Source organism: Cannabis sativa, chromosome 8 (genome assembly GCF_029168945.1).
Source record: "Cannabis sativa cultivar Pink pepper isolate KNU-18-1 chromosome 8, ASM2916894v1, whole genome shotgun sequence".
Lineage (NCBI taxonomy): Eukaryota > Viridiplantae > Streptophyta > Magnoliopsida > Rosales > Cannabaceae > Cannabis > Cannabis sativa.
The window spans coordinates 14,821,983-14,838,463 of NC_083608.1; the positions used below are offsets into that span (position 1 = coordinate 14,821,983).

The window sequence follows — 16,481 nt, forward strand, 5'->3', positions numbered from 1 at the left end:
TTACCGAGGCTTGTGTAGGTATGGGACTACACAGTTGAAGAGAGCTTAAATGGATTGATTGGTACTACCTATATCAACAAGGTGCATCTTGTTTTTCGGTAGCCCATCACGAAAGAACTCCACAGTTAAGCGTGCTTGACTTGGGAGCAATTTCAGGATGGGTGACCTCCTGGGAAGTTTTCTCAGGAAGCGTGCGAGTGAGGACAAAGTACGCTGGAAACACTCGTGTTGGTCTGTAGGGCCAGTCATCAGTCCATGAAGCAGCCAGAGTGACGTACTCGTGTATAAGAGCCATTCATTCCGTGGGTGTAAGGACCCAATGGAGGCTTGAAGCGGGGACGTTACAGTTTACAAGAAGAAAAGAGGAGCTGGAGGCGAAGTCGAAACTTTTAAAGCCAGACTTGTAGCCAAGGGTTATACCCAAAGAGAAGGCGTGGACTATGAGGAAACTTTTAGTCCTGTTGCCATGCTCAAATCCATCTGAATTCTTCTCTCCATAGCTGCTGCTTTCGATTATGAAATCTGGCAAATGGATGTCAAGACTGCCTTCCTTAATGGGGTACTTGAAGAAACCATCTATATGGAGCAACCAGAAAGTTATGTTCTTCCTGGGCAGGAAAATAAAGTTTGCAAATTAAATATCTATGGACTTAAGCAAGCTTCTCGCTCATGGAACAAAAGGTTTGATGAAATCATCAAGACCTACGGCTTTCTTCAGAATGAAGATGAACCTTGTGTTTACCAACTCAAGGAAGACCAAATAGTAGTATTCCTGGTCCTTTATGTTGATGACATTTTGATTATTGGAAACAATGTCAAGAAAATGACTCACATCAAGGAATGGCTCAACACTCAATTCGATATGAAAGATTTGGGTGAAGCAACCTATGTTCTTGGTATTCAGATTATTAGAAACTGGAAGAACAGATCTCTTGCTCTCTCTCAAACAACCTACATAGACAAAGTCTTAGAGAGATTCTCCATGAACAACACCAATGGGGCAAACATGCCTTCTAGATATGGTATTCGTCTATCTAAGGAACAGTCTCCGACTGATCCTCGAGATAGAGGACATGGCGAAAATTCCCTATGCCTCTGCAGTTGGAAGTCTAATGTATGCAATGCTATGCACTAGACCTGACATCTGTTATGCAGTGGGAATCGTGAGCAGGTATCAGTCTAATCCAGGACATGAACATTGGAACGCAGTTAAGTATATTCTGAAATACTTGAAGAGTACAAGGAATCTTGTGTTAGTCTACAAGGGTGGTGCTTTAAATCCCATAGGCTACACTGATTCAGATTTCCAGGCAAGTCTTGAAGACGGGAAATCAACATCTGGGATGGTGTTTACTCTTGGGGGTGGAGCGGTGGTTTGGAGAAGTGCTAAACAAATCGCGATATCGGACTCAACTATGGAAGCTAAATACATAGCAGCAGCCGAAGCTGCTAAAGAACTTGTCTGGCTAAGAAAGTTCTTCACCAGTATAGGTGTTGTTCCTGGAATGGAAAAGCCTCTGGTCTTACTTTGTGATAACAATGGAGCAATAGCAAACAGTAAAGAACCTCGAAGCCACAAGAGAAGCAAACACATTGAAAGGAAGTATCACATTATCAGAGAATACATGGAAAGAAGGGATGTACTAGTTGAGAAAGTTGACACAGAGGACAACCTAGCTGATCCATTTACCAAAGTCCTGGCCGTGACAGCCTTTGAAAAGCACCGTCAGAATTTAGGATTAATTGATATGTACTTATTAGTTTTATATTAGTGCAAGTGGGAGTTTGTTGGGTTTTATGCCCTAAATAAAACTCCATTTCAATGTAATCTATTTTATTCAACATCAATAAAGAAACAGAAGTATTTTTCATTCATTTGTGTATGTTTTGGTTCACTTTATCAATTGCTTGTCTATTTGATTTATAAATTTATCTTAAACCCTTTTCACATACTTGATCGTGTTTATTGTGTTGTCATCACATTGGAAAGTAAACATAACTATGTGAGTAAAGTTTCCTAGATTTATCAGACACAGGGTTTTACTGATATGATAATCTACGACAAGAGTTTACTTACATTTGGAGAAATGCTATGTTCTTTCCAGAATATTGGTTAAAGTAAAGCTCAGGTTGGATGCATGGAGTATGCATCGGAAGGGACCGATATTGAACTTTGACTTAGATTTAATTAAACTAACCGTAAAATCTATTCAAGTCAATATCGCCTAGTTGATCCTAGATCAAATGTTCTTAATCCTGTTATGATTAGGCTCAATCTTGAAAGGCTATTCGTGTTCTTTGATTTGTTAGTTAAGCCTACTTTTAGGTCAGGGTGATACGTACATTTTGGGAACACGGTAGTGCAATTGAGTGGGAGCGCTAGCATAAACATGGAATCTATAGCTTCTATCTAGCGAATAGTAAGCAAAGGATGATCTCCTTCGAGCTTGACCAAACGAACATAAATGGTGGAGTACTCATTTCACATAAGCTGAAATATCATTTATACGGGGTCAAATGTTTTAAGGATAAAATACATAGTAGGGTGTTACTGTAATCTAATCCCTTTACAGTGTAGATCATTCATATAGAGGATCATTGATCAAATTAGGATTATAACAATGGATAACTAATGATGCGTCTATATGGTGGAACATATAGAGCATTCTATATACTGAGAGTGCAATTCTAAGTTCTATGCGTGGATTCAACGAAGAATTAATAAGTTAGTGAATTTTAGTGCTAAATTCTTGATCTACTTATTGGAAGCTCGGTTATATAGACCCATGGTCCCCGCACTAGTTGAGATAATATCGTTTCTAAGACTCATGTAATTGGTTTTGATTAATCAATTATAATTCTCAAATTAGACTATGTCTATTTGTGAAATTTTCACTAAGTAAGGGCAAAATTGTAAAGAAAGAGTTATTAGGGACATATTTGTTAATTATGATACTTTGTATGGTTCAATTAATAAATATGATAAATGACAATATTATTTAATAATTATTTATAGTTATTAAATAATTAGAATTGGCATTTAAATGGTTGAATTAGAAAATTGGCGTTTTTGAGAAAATCAGATACAAAAGTGTTAAAATTGCAAAATTGCAAAAAGCAAGGCCCAAACCCAATAAGCCATGGCCGACCACTTTAGTAGGCATTTTAAACTGATATTTTCATTATTTTAATGCCAAATAATTCAAACCTAACCCTAGTGGAATGCTATAAATAGGTAGTGAAGGCTACAGGAAAATTACACTTCTGAATCAGAAAACCTGAGCCTTTCTCTCTCTACCTTGGCCGCCACCCTCTCTCTCTCTTCTTTCTTGATAATTTCGAAACCCCTTAGTGATTAGAGTAGTGCCCACACACAGCAAGCAATACCTCAATCGTTAGTGAGGAAGATCGTGAAGAAAGATCATCAACAAAGGAGTTTCAACATCAAAGATTCAGAGAAAGAGATCCAGGTTCAGATCTTGATAATACTCTGCTACAGAAAGGATACAAGGGTTAGAGATCTGAACGGAAGGAGTCATTTAATTCCGCTGCATCCAATGTAAGGTTTCTTAAACTTTATATGTGTTTATTTCATCGTTTTAGGAAGTTCATATTTAGGGTGTTAATAAACATACTTGTGAGTAGATCTAAGATCTTGGTAAAATAATTCCAACATAGCTTTCCTATTTATGGAAATTGAGGTAAATATGGTAAGTTTTGATTACACATTTATTCTTTTCTAACCAGCTGTTAATCTGATCTTGTGTTGAGTTTCCCATTTTCTTAGATCAGGTTTCTTGAAGAGAAAACCGGAGCTAAACTTTCCTTTTCTATAAAAGGAAAGTTGTAGTTACTGCCCACTATTCTGTAGGTACAGAAACTGAAATTCCTGGACTGATTGAAGAATTATTTTAGGGAAGTTTCTCGTGGGTTAAGGTCTTGTTCAGACCGAATGTAAGCTGTCTATGAGATGTATATTCATTATAAATACATCCTATAGCTGCTAGGTTTTGTAAACTCTTTTATTCACTTTCATATCTTAAGAAAAGAGTGTCTTTGTTATGTAGAGAAGAGTTGTTCTACTCTTACTCTGTTTATTTGTTGTTTGCATTGTCTTGAGTCTGTATTCAAGTCTACAACGAAGAAGAACATCAGTGCACCTTCAGGAGAAGGGTATTTACAAGCTTTCGGGAGATTGCTTTTGAAGTCTTGCATCGGGAGGATACAAGCACACCTTCGGGAGAAGGGTTTTACAAGCTTTCGTGAGATTGCTTTTGAAGTCTTGCATCGGGATGATACAAGCACACAACCTTCAGGAGATGGTTGTATAGGCTTTCGGGAGATAGCCTTTAAGCGTTGAATCGGGAGGATTCAAGCACTCTTCAAGGTGATCGAAGGGAGTTCGAGCTCTTGGAGTTTTATCAAGATTCGGTTAGTAGGTGGAATACATCAAGCTTGCGGCATACAATAAGAGGGAGTCTATTTATGCATAAGTCAATTACTTTGTATTTTTGATACTGATCTAATGAATTTTATCTCTGGGCGTGGCCCCGTGGACTAGTAACAATCTGAAAGGATTGTTGAAACCACGTACAAAAATCTTGTGTGTTTTTACTTTTATGCACTGTTTGTTTTTCTGGGTTTCTCTGGAGTTACAGAGTTGTATTCTGTAACTACGGAAAAACTGTTTTCAGTACCAGTTTTATTATTCCGCATTTAATTAATCACTTAATTAAATAATCAAACCGGGAATATTAAAATACGGAATTTCATTGAGTTATTTTCATTTTTAATGTGAGTTGTTTCCATTTTTGATGGGAAGTGTTTCTATTTTATATGATAATTGAGGTTTTTTTTTTATTTAAGCGTTTATATATAACATTGCATAACTTGGGACTTGAACCCAGGACCTCCAACACACACGCACCCTCCTATGGCCACTTGAGCTACCCTCAAGTGGTTATATGATAATTGAGGTTAAATGTTAGTTGTTTCTATTTCAAGGTTATGTTATTTCTAGATTTTGAGGTTAAGTTGTTTCCATTTTTTATGATATCTGTTTCCATTTTACATATATATATATATATGACGTTAAATAAAAGTTGTTTCTATTTTGATATTAAATTGTTTCTATTTTCACATATATATGCGCTTAAATATTACATATTTTGTTTTTTTTTTTTTGACTTATTTCTATTTTTAGTGTAAGTTGTTTCTATTTTTATAATATTTGTTTTCATTTCTCATATATATGAGGTTAAATTCTAGTTGTTTTCATTTTTCACACTCACATAATGTTAGTTGTTTCCATTTAAAAGGTTATGTTGTTTTTATTTTTTATAATATTTGTTTCCATTTGCCATATATATATGAGATTTAATTCTAGTTGTTTCTATTTTTTATGGTATTTATTTCTATTTTTATAGTTGACTTGTTTCCATTTTTCGTGTGAGTTGTTTCTACTTGTTATGATATTTGTTTTAATTTCATATATATATGTGATTAAATTCTAGTTGTTTCTATTTTTTATGACATTTCTTTCTATTTTCACATATATATATATATGTGTGTGGTTAAATACTACCTGTTTTGTTTCTATTTTTAATTTGACTTGTTTCTATTTTCCGTGTATGTTGTTTCTATTTTTTATGACATTTGTTTCTATTTCCCATATATATATATATATATATATATATATATATATCTGAGGTTAAATTTTAGTTGTTTCTATTTTTTATGACATTTGTTTTCATTTTCACATATATGTGCTTAAATACTACTTATTTTGTTTCCATTTTCAGTGTGAGTTGTTTCCATTTTTTATGATATTCGTTTTCATTTTTCTTATATATATGAGATTAAATTCTAGTTGTTTCTATTTTGAGGTTAAATTGTTTCCATTTCACACAGACATACTAGTTGTTTCTATTTTTCACACACACATAATAATAGTTGTTTCCATTTAAAGGTTATGTTGTTTCTATTTTTCATAATTTTTGTTTCTATTTTACATATATATATATATATATATATATATATATGAAATTAATCTCTAGTTTTACGGCATTTATTTCCATTGTAGTTAAATACTACTTATTTCTATTTTGATGTTAAATTATTTTCATTTTCAATAAGACTTGTTTTCGTTTTTAGTGTGAGTTATTTGTATTTTTATTATTTTTGTTTCTATTTTACATATATATATATATATATATATGAAGTTAAACTATAATTGTTTCTATTTTTTATGGCATTTGTTTCTATTGTGGTTAAATTTTATTTGTTTTTATTTTTTATGATATTTGTTTCTATTTGTCATATATATATATATGAGATTAAATTCTAGTTATTTTCATTTTTTATAGTATTTGTTTCCATTTTTAAGTTGACTTGTTTTTATTTTTAGTGTGAGTTGTTTCCATTTTATATATATGTGGTTAATTATTTTTATTTTTTATGGTATTTCTTTCCATTTTCACATATATATATATATATATATATATATATAAATACTAGAAGAAAGTTACGTGCAAGGCACGTATATTTAGTTTTATGTTATGTGTTCTATAATTTAATTAAGAAAGATTCAATAAATAATCATATAATTTAAAATAATTTAAAAACTAATTTTAATTAGTGTGTGGGGTTATTTGAAAATCAATAGTGAAAAGTCAAATTTAAAATTTGCAGAAAGAGAAGAGGAGAATGGAGATTAGCTTGAAATATATTTAAAAAATAATAATGCTACACACTTACTATGGACACTTAACTCGAGCCGGTAATAATAAAATTATAAAGAATACAGGTAGCAGGCATATAACTGGACATATGAAAGAAAGAATATAAAAAATAAGAAATATGATAGCTTCCAAATAATATTATAACAAAGCAATGCTCTCCAAATTTATCTTAATATCATTATTCTCTTGAAGCCTCTCATCAATCTCATAGCACTCCATGATAGATTCAACAAAATATATGTGTTTATGTATATTTGGATTCAACAAAATATATGTGTTTATGTATATTTATTTTGAGCAAATCAGTACACATATATTTTCAACAAATTAACCCGATAAACTCAAGATCCACATATATATAGCTAAGTATTCAAATACAATTGTAAAATCTAAACTTAAAACAAAATCAAATGGACAATTCATGCTCAACTAATAAAGCTATATATATACTGTTATGATTATATCAACCCAAATATTCTTACTTTCTATAACCGAATTATAAAAATTAAAAAGTATAATTTGAGATATATAGACTAAAACCATCCAAATAAACAAATAAATTAGTTACACAAAATTATAAATGATACTTTTTTTAGAGTGTGTTTGAAGCTTTTGTGAAATTTTTTGGATCTCTTCACTACTATTTTTTATCTCTATTTTTTTTTTTGTATAAATATATATGTATATAGAAAATTTATATTGAAAAAATGAAAAATATACGTACATATATTTTATTGTTGTTAATTAAATTCAAAATAGTATAGTAATAGAGAAAATTTAGAAATTAGATTTTTATTATGAATTTTTATTTATTTAAAATAATTAACTTTAATAAAAAAAAAAATTAGAACAAATGAGAACGTACAAAATTAGGTATATATATTTTATTGGTTTTAATTAAATTCAAAATAGGATAGTAAATTTATGGTTTAAATAATATCACATGAGAACAATATATAATATTGTATATATATAAATAATATCAGTTCAAATATCAAATATTAGTTTAAATTTTTATTTTATTATTTTATTATATATAAATAATTTTTTATTATTTTATTAAATATAAATAAAAAGTCACACCCATAAATTTCTCATAAACCAAGAATTTAATTATATAGGCACACTTTATATAGAATAGATATATTAATTGATAAATGAGAACTCTACTCATTGCTGGATATGCTTATAACTATATATTTTTTGTTTGTTTAAATTACTTGCATAAGCACATGATATTTTGTAATCTATTTTTTGATATGCTTTTTTAATCAACATAAGCGTTGTATACACTTGACTGTAGTTTGGTGTTGGTAACCACTTGGGGCTAGCTCAAGTGGCCATAGGTGGGTGTGTGAGTGTTGGAGGTCCTGGGTTCGAGTCCCAGGTAAAACATGTTGTAATATATAAACGCTTAAATCAGAAAAAAAAAAAAAGTAGTTTGGTGTTGTTGTTGTTGTTATTACAAACCAAGTAGTTGCACAAGTAGATGGCTCTGCACTCTTTGCTGGTCCTCAGTTTAAACCCATTGATGGTAACATCATTGCGCATGGCTCCACAACAAGGTTCGTTGTACCGAGCTTTTTTACTTGTCTCTTGTCGCAAAAACTTCAGGAAAAGGTTTCAATATGATCATTATTGATTTTGTAATGTGCCAGAGGATTGATTTCATATAGATCATGAAGAGATAAGGATTCAGGATTGACTTGGTAGAGATCATGAGCAGAACTACTTATAGAAGGTTCACTAAATTTTTTGTTGAAAGAACTGGAACCTTGGGTTTTAGAAGAATTCTTCCTTTGAACTTGTTGATAGTAGTTTTTGAGGGAATTAAATCTCAAGTCATTTTCCAAATCAACACGAAATATATCAGGATCAGAAACCACATTAGTAATAGCAGTTTGTTCTTCAAGCATACCAACCACTTCTGACATTGTAGGCCTTAGCGTTGGAGATGCATTGGTGCATAAAGGAGCCAGTTTGAGAACTGTTTCAGCCTCTTCCTTGTTAAAATTACTCTCCAAATTTGGATCTATTAGCACCAGTAAGTCTTCCATTCGTTGCAAAGCGAATACCTGCAAATGAATGAACTATATTCAAGAACACCCCACCAAATATTCATAAAAATTTAATATATTAAAGAAGTAACATAAGATGCATTCTCCTAACATAATCAAGAAGACAAAACACATTCATTTTCAGGTTTGTAGTTTGTATAGCTCTTCCCACTAACAATTTCCAAAGCAACTACACCAAAGCTATAAACATCTACCTTTTCAGTCAAATAACACCCCATAATGCATATTCTGGAGCCATGTATCCTCTGGCACAACATTCAAAATGTTTCAAGGTTAAATTATTTACCTTTTTGATCATTAATGTAATATTGAATTTGTAAAATTTACTTACATAGTTCCAGCAATTCAAGTGCTAATGTGGCTGTCATCCTCTTCATGAAGCTTAGCCAATCCAAAATCTGATATCTTAGCATTAAGATCTCTATCAAGTAACACATTTGTTGCCTTAATGTCTCTATGAACAATCTTTAGAGGTGACCATTCATGAAGGAACAAAAGGCCTTTGGCTATTCCAAATGCCATAAAAAAGGGGAAGAGTGCATCTGTAAAGTAATAAGCTCTCCATGTTTGGCTAAAGCTGATGCACGCTTTCAGATCTCTACAGAAGGCGTTACTGATGTCAAGCATTGATTCGATTCAAGCAATTTTCAGACATTTTGTATTGTAAAGCACTCCTTTTTTTTTTATCTATAAATAGTTTTCTAATTTCAAGGAAGCAAGCACTGTCCCATGTTCACAACCCTTGTAAACTTTTGGTTGGTGGCTGTTATTGTTGCACAATTTACCGGGACTAATATAATATTTTGATATAAACTTGATGATAAAATACAAATAATATAATTCTATTAATATGCTAAATAAACACTATATAATTTATAGAGATAAAGAAAATTAACCGTGAACGCAATTCCAATTGGAGAATATCTGAGGCCTGTGTAGGACACAGTTTCCTTAAAACAGATTCGCCTTCTCCCGTTGGTGCTAGAGAATTTCAACAGCGTCTGTCTCCCAGGATACAACAGAATAAAATAACAAGGCGCACCACCTTTTACTTTTGGCAAACTAAATATGCCCGAACTCTATAACCTAATTACTCTAAAGAGTATTTAAGAAAATTTTATAGCAATAACAATTATCTTCAAAGGAAGATTTAATTGTTTATGTTATAACTTGTTTATTAAAACAAGATTTTATGTAATTTAAAACAAAGCAAAAAGGCTCATATATATAGCCTATAATTTGCCAACATTTTACTTCAAAATCAATGTGGGATAAAAACCCACTAATTTTCATTCATAAAATATAGTTGACTAAGTCAACTTTTTCAACAATCCCCCACATGAATGAAAAATGACTCGAGAATAACCAACAAATGGTTAGACCTTATAATAGAGTTCAACGTTTGAAACCTGCATAAGATAGGTAGGTTTTACCCTTTGAACCTTCCCTTGTGTGAGTACATTTACTTTACTAGCTGCTCAGTAGACGCGATGTCCTTGAACTGTGCTGCCGTTCATGTAAACGATGATATACCACACACAGGAATCTCTCCTGGCATACTTTAGTTCTCACTAATATGTTCGTTTTGGCCCTGAACATTTCCCTGGTTCTGCAAGAGATATTCTAGAAATTAAGCCTTAATCAATTCCTATAGAAGCGGCCCATCTTCTCTCTCACATAGGTAATTACTTATTTAAGAGTAACTCGTATCTTATTTAAAACAAGATTTTATGTAATTTAAAACAAAGCAAAAAGGCTCATATATATAGCCTATAATTTGCCAACATTTTACTTCAAAATCAATGTGGGATAAAAACCCACTAATTTTCATTCATAAAATATAGTTGACTAAGTCAACTTTTTCAACAATCCCCCACATGAATGAAAAATGACTCGAGAATAACCAACAAATGGTTAGACCTTATAATAGAGTTCAACGTTTGAAACCTGCATAGGATAGGTAGGTTTTACCCTTTGAACCTTCCCTTGTGTGAGTACATTTACTTTACTAGCTGCTCAGTAGACGCGATGTCCTTGAACTGTTCTGCCGTTCATGTAAACGATGATATACCACACACAGGAATCTCTCCTGGCATACTTTAGTTCTCACTAATATGTTCGTTTTGGCCCTGAACATTTCCCTGGTTCTGCAAGAGATATTCTAGAAATTAAGCCTTAATCAATTCCTATAGAAGCGGCCCATCTTCTCTCTCACATAGGTAATTACTTATTTAAGAGTAACTCGTATTACTCTGCTCGACGTTTCGACGCATAAGAATCATTAAAAGCATAGCTTAACCTTTCCTTACGAGTATCACTGTTGCATCATAGGAATGGACTTGAGGATAACCCCCACAGTGATCCATTATAGTCTTTACAGTTTTAGTTGTCCCTTTGAACCTAGATCTTGGGATCTCCAGTCAACTAGGTTGGGTATCAACTGTATTGACTTATTCATTCATAGGCTTTAGCCCCATTCCCCTTGATGATTTTTCAACTAACTCTCTATTTAACCCTTTGGTTAGTGGATCCGCAATATTATCTTTTGACTTTACATAGTCAACAGAGATAATTCCAGTTGAGAGTAGTTGTCTAATGGTATTATGTCTACGACGAATATGTCTAGACTTGCCATTATATAAATTACTCTGTGCTCTACCAATTGCAGATTGACTATCACAATGTATACTAATTGGAGGCACAGGTTTTGGCCATTTTGGAATATCTTCTAAAAATTGACGAAGCCATTCTGCTTCTTCGCCACATTTATCTAACGCTATAAACTCAGATTCCATCGTGGATCTAGCTATGACCGTTTGTTTAGAAGATTTCCATGACACCGCTGCACCACCGAGTGTGAACACATATCCACTCGTAGACTTAGAGTCTTTTATATCAGATATCCAGTTAGCATCACAATACCCTTCAAGTACTGCTGGATATTTTGTATAATGCAGCCCATAGCTTCGAGTAAAACGTAAGTACCTCAATACTCTTGTTATTCCTTTCCAATGGTCAGGACCTGGATTACTCGTGTATCTACTCAGTTTACTAACTGTGTAGGCTATGTCAGGTCTTGTACAACTCATTAAGTACATTAGACTTCCAATAATTCTTGAGTAATCTACCTGAGAGACACTCTCACCTTTGTTTTTAAACAAATGTAGAGTTAAATCAATAGGAGTTCTGGAAACACCAGTATCTTCCTTGTTGAATTTCTCAAGAATTTTGTCCACATAATGTGACTGACTTAGAATGAGTCCATCAGATGTTCTAGAGATTTGAATTCCCAAAATAACATCTGCTAGGCCCATATCTTTCATGTCAAATTTGGATTTCAGCAAATTTTTAATAGATTTGATCATTTTATCATTGCTTCCTATAATGAGCATGTCATCAACATAAAGACATAGGATGACATAGTCATTATCTATTTCTTTGACATAAACACATTTGTCACATTCGTTGATTTTGAATCCATTTGCCATCATAGTGTGGTCAAATTTCTCATGCCATTGTTTTGGTGCTTGCTTTAATCCATATAAAGATTTCACCAATTTACAAACTTTTCCATGTTCTGGGTTGGAAAAACCCTCGGGTTGTTCTATATAAATTTCCTCATTTAAATCCCCATTTAGAAAAGTTGTTTTTCACATCCATTTGATGTACTTCGAGATTGCGTATAGCTGCAATAGCAAGTATCATTCTAATGGAATTTATTCTCGTCACAGGAGAATATGTATCAAAGTAATCAAGGCCTTCTCGTTGCTTATAACCTTTAATTATAAGTCGTGCCTTATACTTTTCAATTGATCCATCTGCTCTCATTTTCTTCTTGAAAATCCACTTAGTCCCTAACGTCTTACATCCTGGAGGAAGATTTACTACCTCCCAAGTGTGATTTTGCAGTATAGATTCAATTTCATTATCTATGGCTTCTTTCCATAGATAACCTTCAGAAGAATTTATAGCTTCTTCATAACTTTGAGGTTCACCTTCTAGCAAATAGGTCAGAAAATCTGGACCAAAAGATTTTTCTGTTCTAATTCTTTTGCTACGTCTAGGTTCATCCTCAGATTCATGGTTTTGATCTTGACTATCTTCAGTAATAGCCTTATGTGTTCGTTTTAATGAACTCGATTCCTCTTTGGATCTACATGGAAATACATCTTCAAAGAAAGATGCATTCCTAGATTCCATTATCGTGTTTTTGTGTATATCAGAGATTTGTGATTCATGCACAAGAAACCGATAAGCAGTACTATTAAGTGCATAACCAATGAAAATGCAATCAACAGTTTTTGGACCAATCTTTACCATTTTAGGTAAAGGTACAGCCACTTTGGCAAGACACCCCCACACTCTTAAGTATTTGAAAGAAGGCTTAGTTCCTTTCCATAACTCATGAGGGGTCTTATCCTCTTTCTTTTTGGGTACCTTATTTAAAAGGTGATTAGCTGACAGGACAGCTTCTCCCCACATGTTCTGAGGCAATCCAGAACTAATTAACATCGCATTCATCATTTCTTTTAATGTGCGATTTTTCCGTTCTGCAACTCCATTTTGCTGAGGCGAATAAGGTGTCGTGGTTTCATGAATTATTCCATGTTTAGCACAAACTTCACCAAACGGTGATTCATACTCACCACCTCGGTCACTTCTTAACACCTTAATCCTTTTGTTTAGTTGATTCTCAACTTCACTTTTATAGAGTATAAATTTCTCTATAGCCTCATCTTTGCTTTTCAGCAAATATACATAGCAGTATTTCGTGCTATCATCGACAAAAGTAATAAAATACTTATTGCCTCCCCTTGTTTGAACAAATTTTAAATCACATATATCACTATGTATTAAATCAAGGGGTTCATTATTCCTTTCAACATTTTTGAAGGAAGACCTTGTTAGTTTTGCCTCAACACAGGTTTCACATTTATAATTTAAATCAATGTGGAAATTAGGTATATGATTCAAGTTAATTAATCTCCGTAGAGTGTTATAATTAACATGTCCTAGTCTACCATGCCAAATATTGGAAGACTCAAGCAAATAAGTAGAAGCGTTATTAACTTTATTGATAACTGGTTTAACAACCATTACATTGAGTTTAAACAACCCATCAGTTACATAACCCCTTCCTACATACATTCCACTTTTAGACAACACTACCTTATCTGACTCAATTACCATACGAAATCCATGTTTACTCAAAAGTGAACCAGATACAAGATTTTTACAGATTTCTGGTACATACAGCACGTTGTTGAGAGTCAGTTCCTTTCCAGAAGTCATCTTCAAGATCACTTTACCTTGACCCATTATCTCAGACGTGGCAGAGTTTCCCATAAAGAGTTTCTCTCCATTATTCACTTGTTCAAGAGATTTGAACATACTCTTGTCTGAGCATATATGGCGAGTAGAACCAGTGTCAATCAACCATTCTCTTGGATTAGACTTCAATAGGTTTACTTCTGAGACCATTGCCGATAGATGTATATCATCATCTTTAGACATGTCTTTTACCATATTGGCTTCACGATTGTTATGCTTTTTTGGCAGTCTACAGTCTACAGACTTGTGACCCAACTTATTACAGTTAAAGCACTTACCAAGGAATTTGGACTGCTTCTTGGTGATACCACCTTTTGGTCCCAACTTTACCCCTTTATTATTGGGTTTAAAGTTTTTCTTCCCTTTGGAGTTTTGACCTTGCTCCATCAGATTGGCTTTAGCCACCTCCTGACTATAACTTTTGTTCTCGGAGTTCTTGTTACCTTCTTCGATACGAAGTCGAATAATCAACTCTTCAATAGTCATCTGTTTTCGCTTGTGTTTAAGATAGCTTTTGTACTCCTTCCACGAAGGGGGTAGCTTCTCAATCATCACAGCCACTTGGAAGGTCTCACTAAGAATCATTCCCTCAGAATGTATCTCATGTAAGATCACTTGAAATTCCTGAACTTGACTAATCACAGTTTTGGAATCTACCATTTTAAAATCAAGGAAACGACCAACAACAAATTTCTTTGTGCCAGCATCCTCAGTTTTATATTTTCGATCTAAAGACTCCCACAGTTCCTTAGCCGTATTCTTTGTAAGATATACTTCATACAGATTATTTTCTAAGCTATTCATAATATAATTACGACATAGAAAATCATCTTTCTTCCAAGCTTTAACAGCGTTGATGACGTTAGTGTCTTTTTCATCTTCTTTGAGCACTTGTTCGTCATCAGTGACTAATTTTGCAAGATTCATGGTAGTCACATAGAAGAGCATCTTCTGCTGCCACCTCTTGAAATTTGGTCCTGTGAATTTTTCCGGTTTTTCCCCAACACTCAAAAGTTGGTTCATTGGAACAGATTTCGGAACTCTTTGTGTATGAGTTTGACTTGCCAGACCATAAGTCTCAGCCATTACATCATTACCTCTACTATCTTGATCCTTTTCAGTAGTCATTCTTTACTGAAATCAAGTAACCAAAAATAGTGTTAGTTTCCTCACAACGGAAACAAATTTATACTCTAAAGATAATTCTCAGGAAAAACCTGGAAGGGTTTTAAACCCAACCATTCGTGGTTTAACCTCTCGTCGAATATTTCTTTGAGTTTGTTCAATCCCCAGGCCAATTGGGAAGGTTGCCAAGGTATCTCTCGTCCCACACTTGTTTGAACTCCCCGGGGTTCTTTAAACAAGTAATGGAGGACACTCTATCACAGACCTTAAAGCCAATCTTTCTAGACAGGATATCACAATCCGTAATAATTTACCACCATATATCACATATTAATAGATATATTTATATCATCAAAACTTTAGATATTTCTAACATTTATGATAAAACATATATCACAAAATTATATCTAATTATCAAATATTATATTAAAGATAATCTGTTTTAAGATTGTTGCACAATTTACCGGGACTAATATAATATTTTGATATAAACTTGATGATAAAATACAAATAATATAATTCTATTAATATGCTAAATAAACACTATATAATTTATAGAGATAAAGAAAATTAACCGTGAACGCAATTCCAATTGGAGAATATCTGAGGCCTGTGTAGCACACAGTTTCCTTAAAACAGATTCGCCTTCTCCCGTTGGTGCTAGAGAATTTTAACAGCGTCTGTCTCCCAGGATACAACAGAATAAAATAACAAGGCGCACCACCTTTTACTTTTGGCAAACTAAATATGCCCGAACTCTATAACCTAATTACTCTAAAGAGTATTTAAGAAAATTTTATAGCAATAACAATTATCTTCAAAGGAAGATTTAATTGTTTATGTTATAACTTGTTTATTAAAACAAGATTTTATGTAATTTAAAACAAAGCAAAAAGGCTCATATATATAGCCTATAATTTGCCAACATTTTACTTTAAAATCAATGTGGGATAAAAACCCACTAATTTTCATTCATAAAATATAGTTGACTAAGTCAACTTTTTCAACAGTTATACCACACTAACAATATACTCAATAGACTCTTCTTGCAATGGAAAAATAAATTTCTGGTGTCCAAGAACACAGAATCCGAATCAACAAATTCTCGCAAAATGGTGTCCGACTTCATTGAATGACAGAAGCGGAAATCTCTTGTATGAACATATCTTTCAAAATTTCTGTCGGTAGTCGAAATCTTAAACAGGAA

The 16,481-nt window shown here is 33.0% G+C and overlaps 1 protein-coding gene across 2 annotated transcripts; it reads right to left on the minus strand.

Annotated features, from left to right (window-relative positions):
* Positions 1-8,182: 8,182 nt before the first annotated feature.
* LOC115698908 (probable LRR receptor-like serine/threonine-protein kinase At1g29720) lies at positions 8,183-9,582 on the minus strand. 2 transcript variants are annotated; one of them, XM_030626107.2, is made up of 3 exons: positions 9,150-9,582; positions 9,013-9,063; positions 8,183-8,815 (listed from the first exon to the last, which is right to left on the minus strand). In XM_030626107.2, exons 2-3 carry the CDS (start codon positions 9,034-9,036, stop codon positions 8,351-8,353), a joined length of 489 nt encoding a protein of 162 aa, XP_030481967.2. In that variant the 5' UTR covers positions 9,037-9,063; positions 9,150-9,582; the 3' UTR covers positions 8,183-8,350. The 2 variants fall into 2 exon arrangements, with proteins under 2 accessions (XP_030481967.2, XP_030481968.2); XM_030626108.2 differs by lacking the exon at positions 9,013-9,063.
* Between the last annotated feature and the right edge of the window lie 6,899 nt (positions 9,583-16,481).

Bases quoted from the DNA above. Each gene is read 5' to 3' on its own strand.
- LOC115698908 (XM_030626107.2), bottom strand. From the start codon at position 9,036: ATGGGGTGTTATTTGACTGAAAAG. The intron at 8,816-9,012 runs GTAGATGTTTAT...ATTCATTTGCAG, and splicing joins GGTGTTATTTGACTGAAAAG to GTATTCGCTTTGCAACGAAT.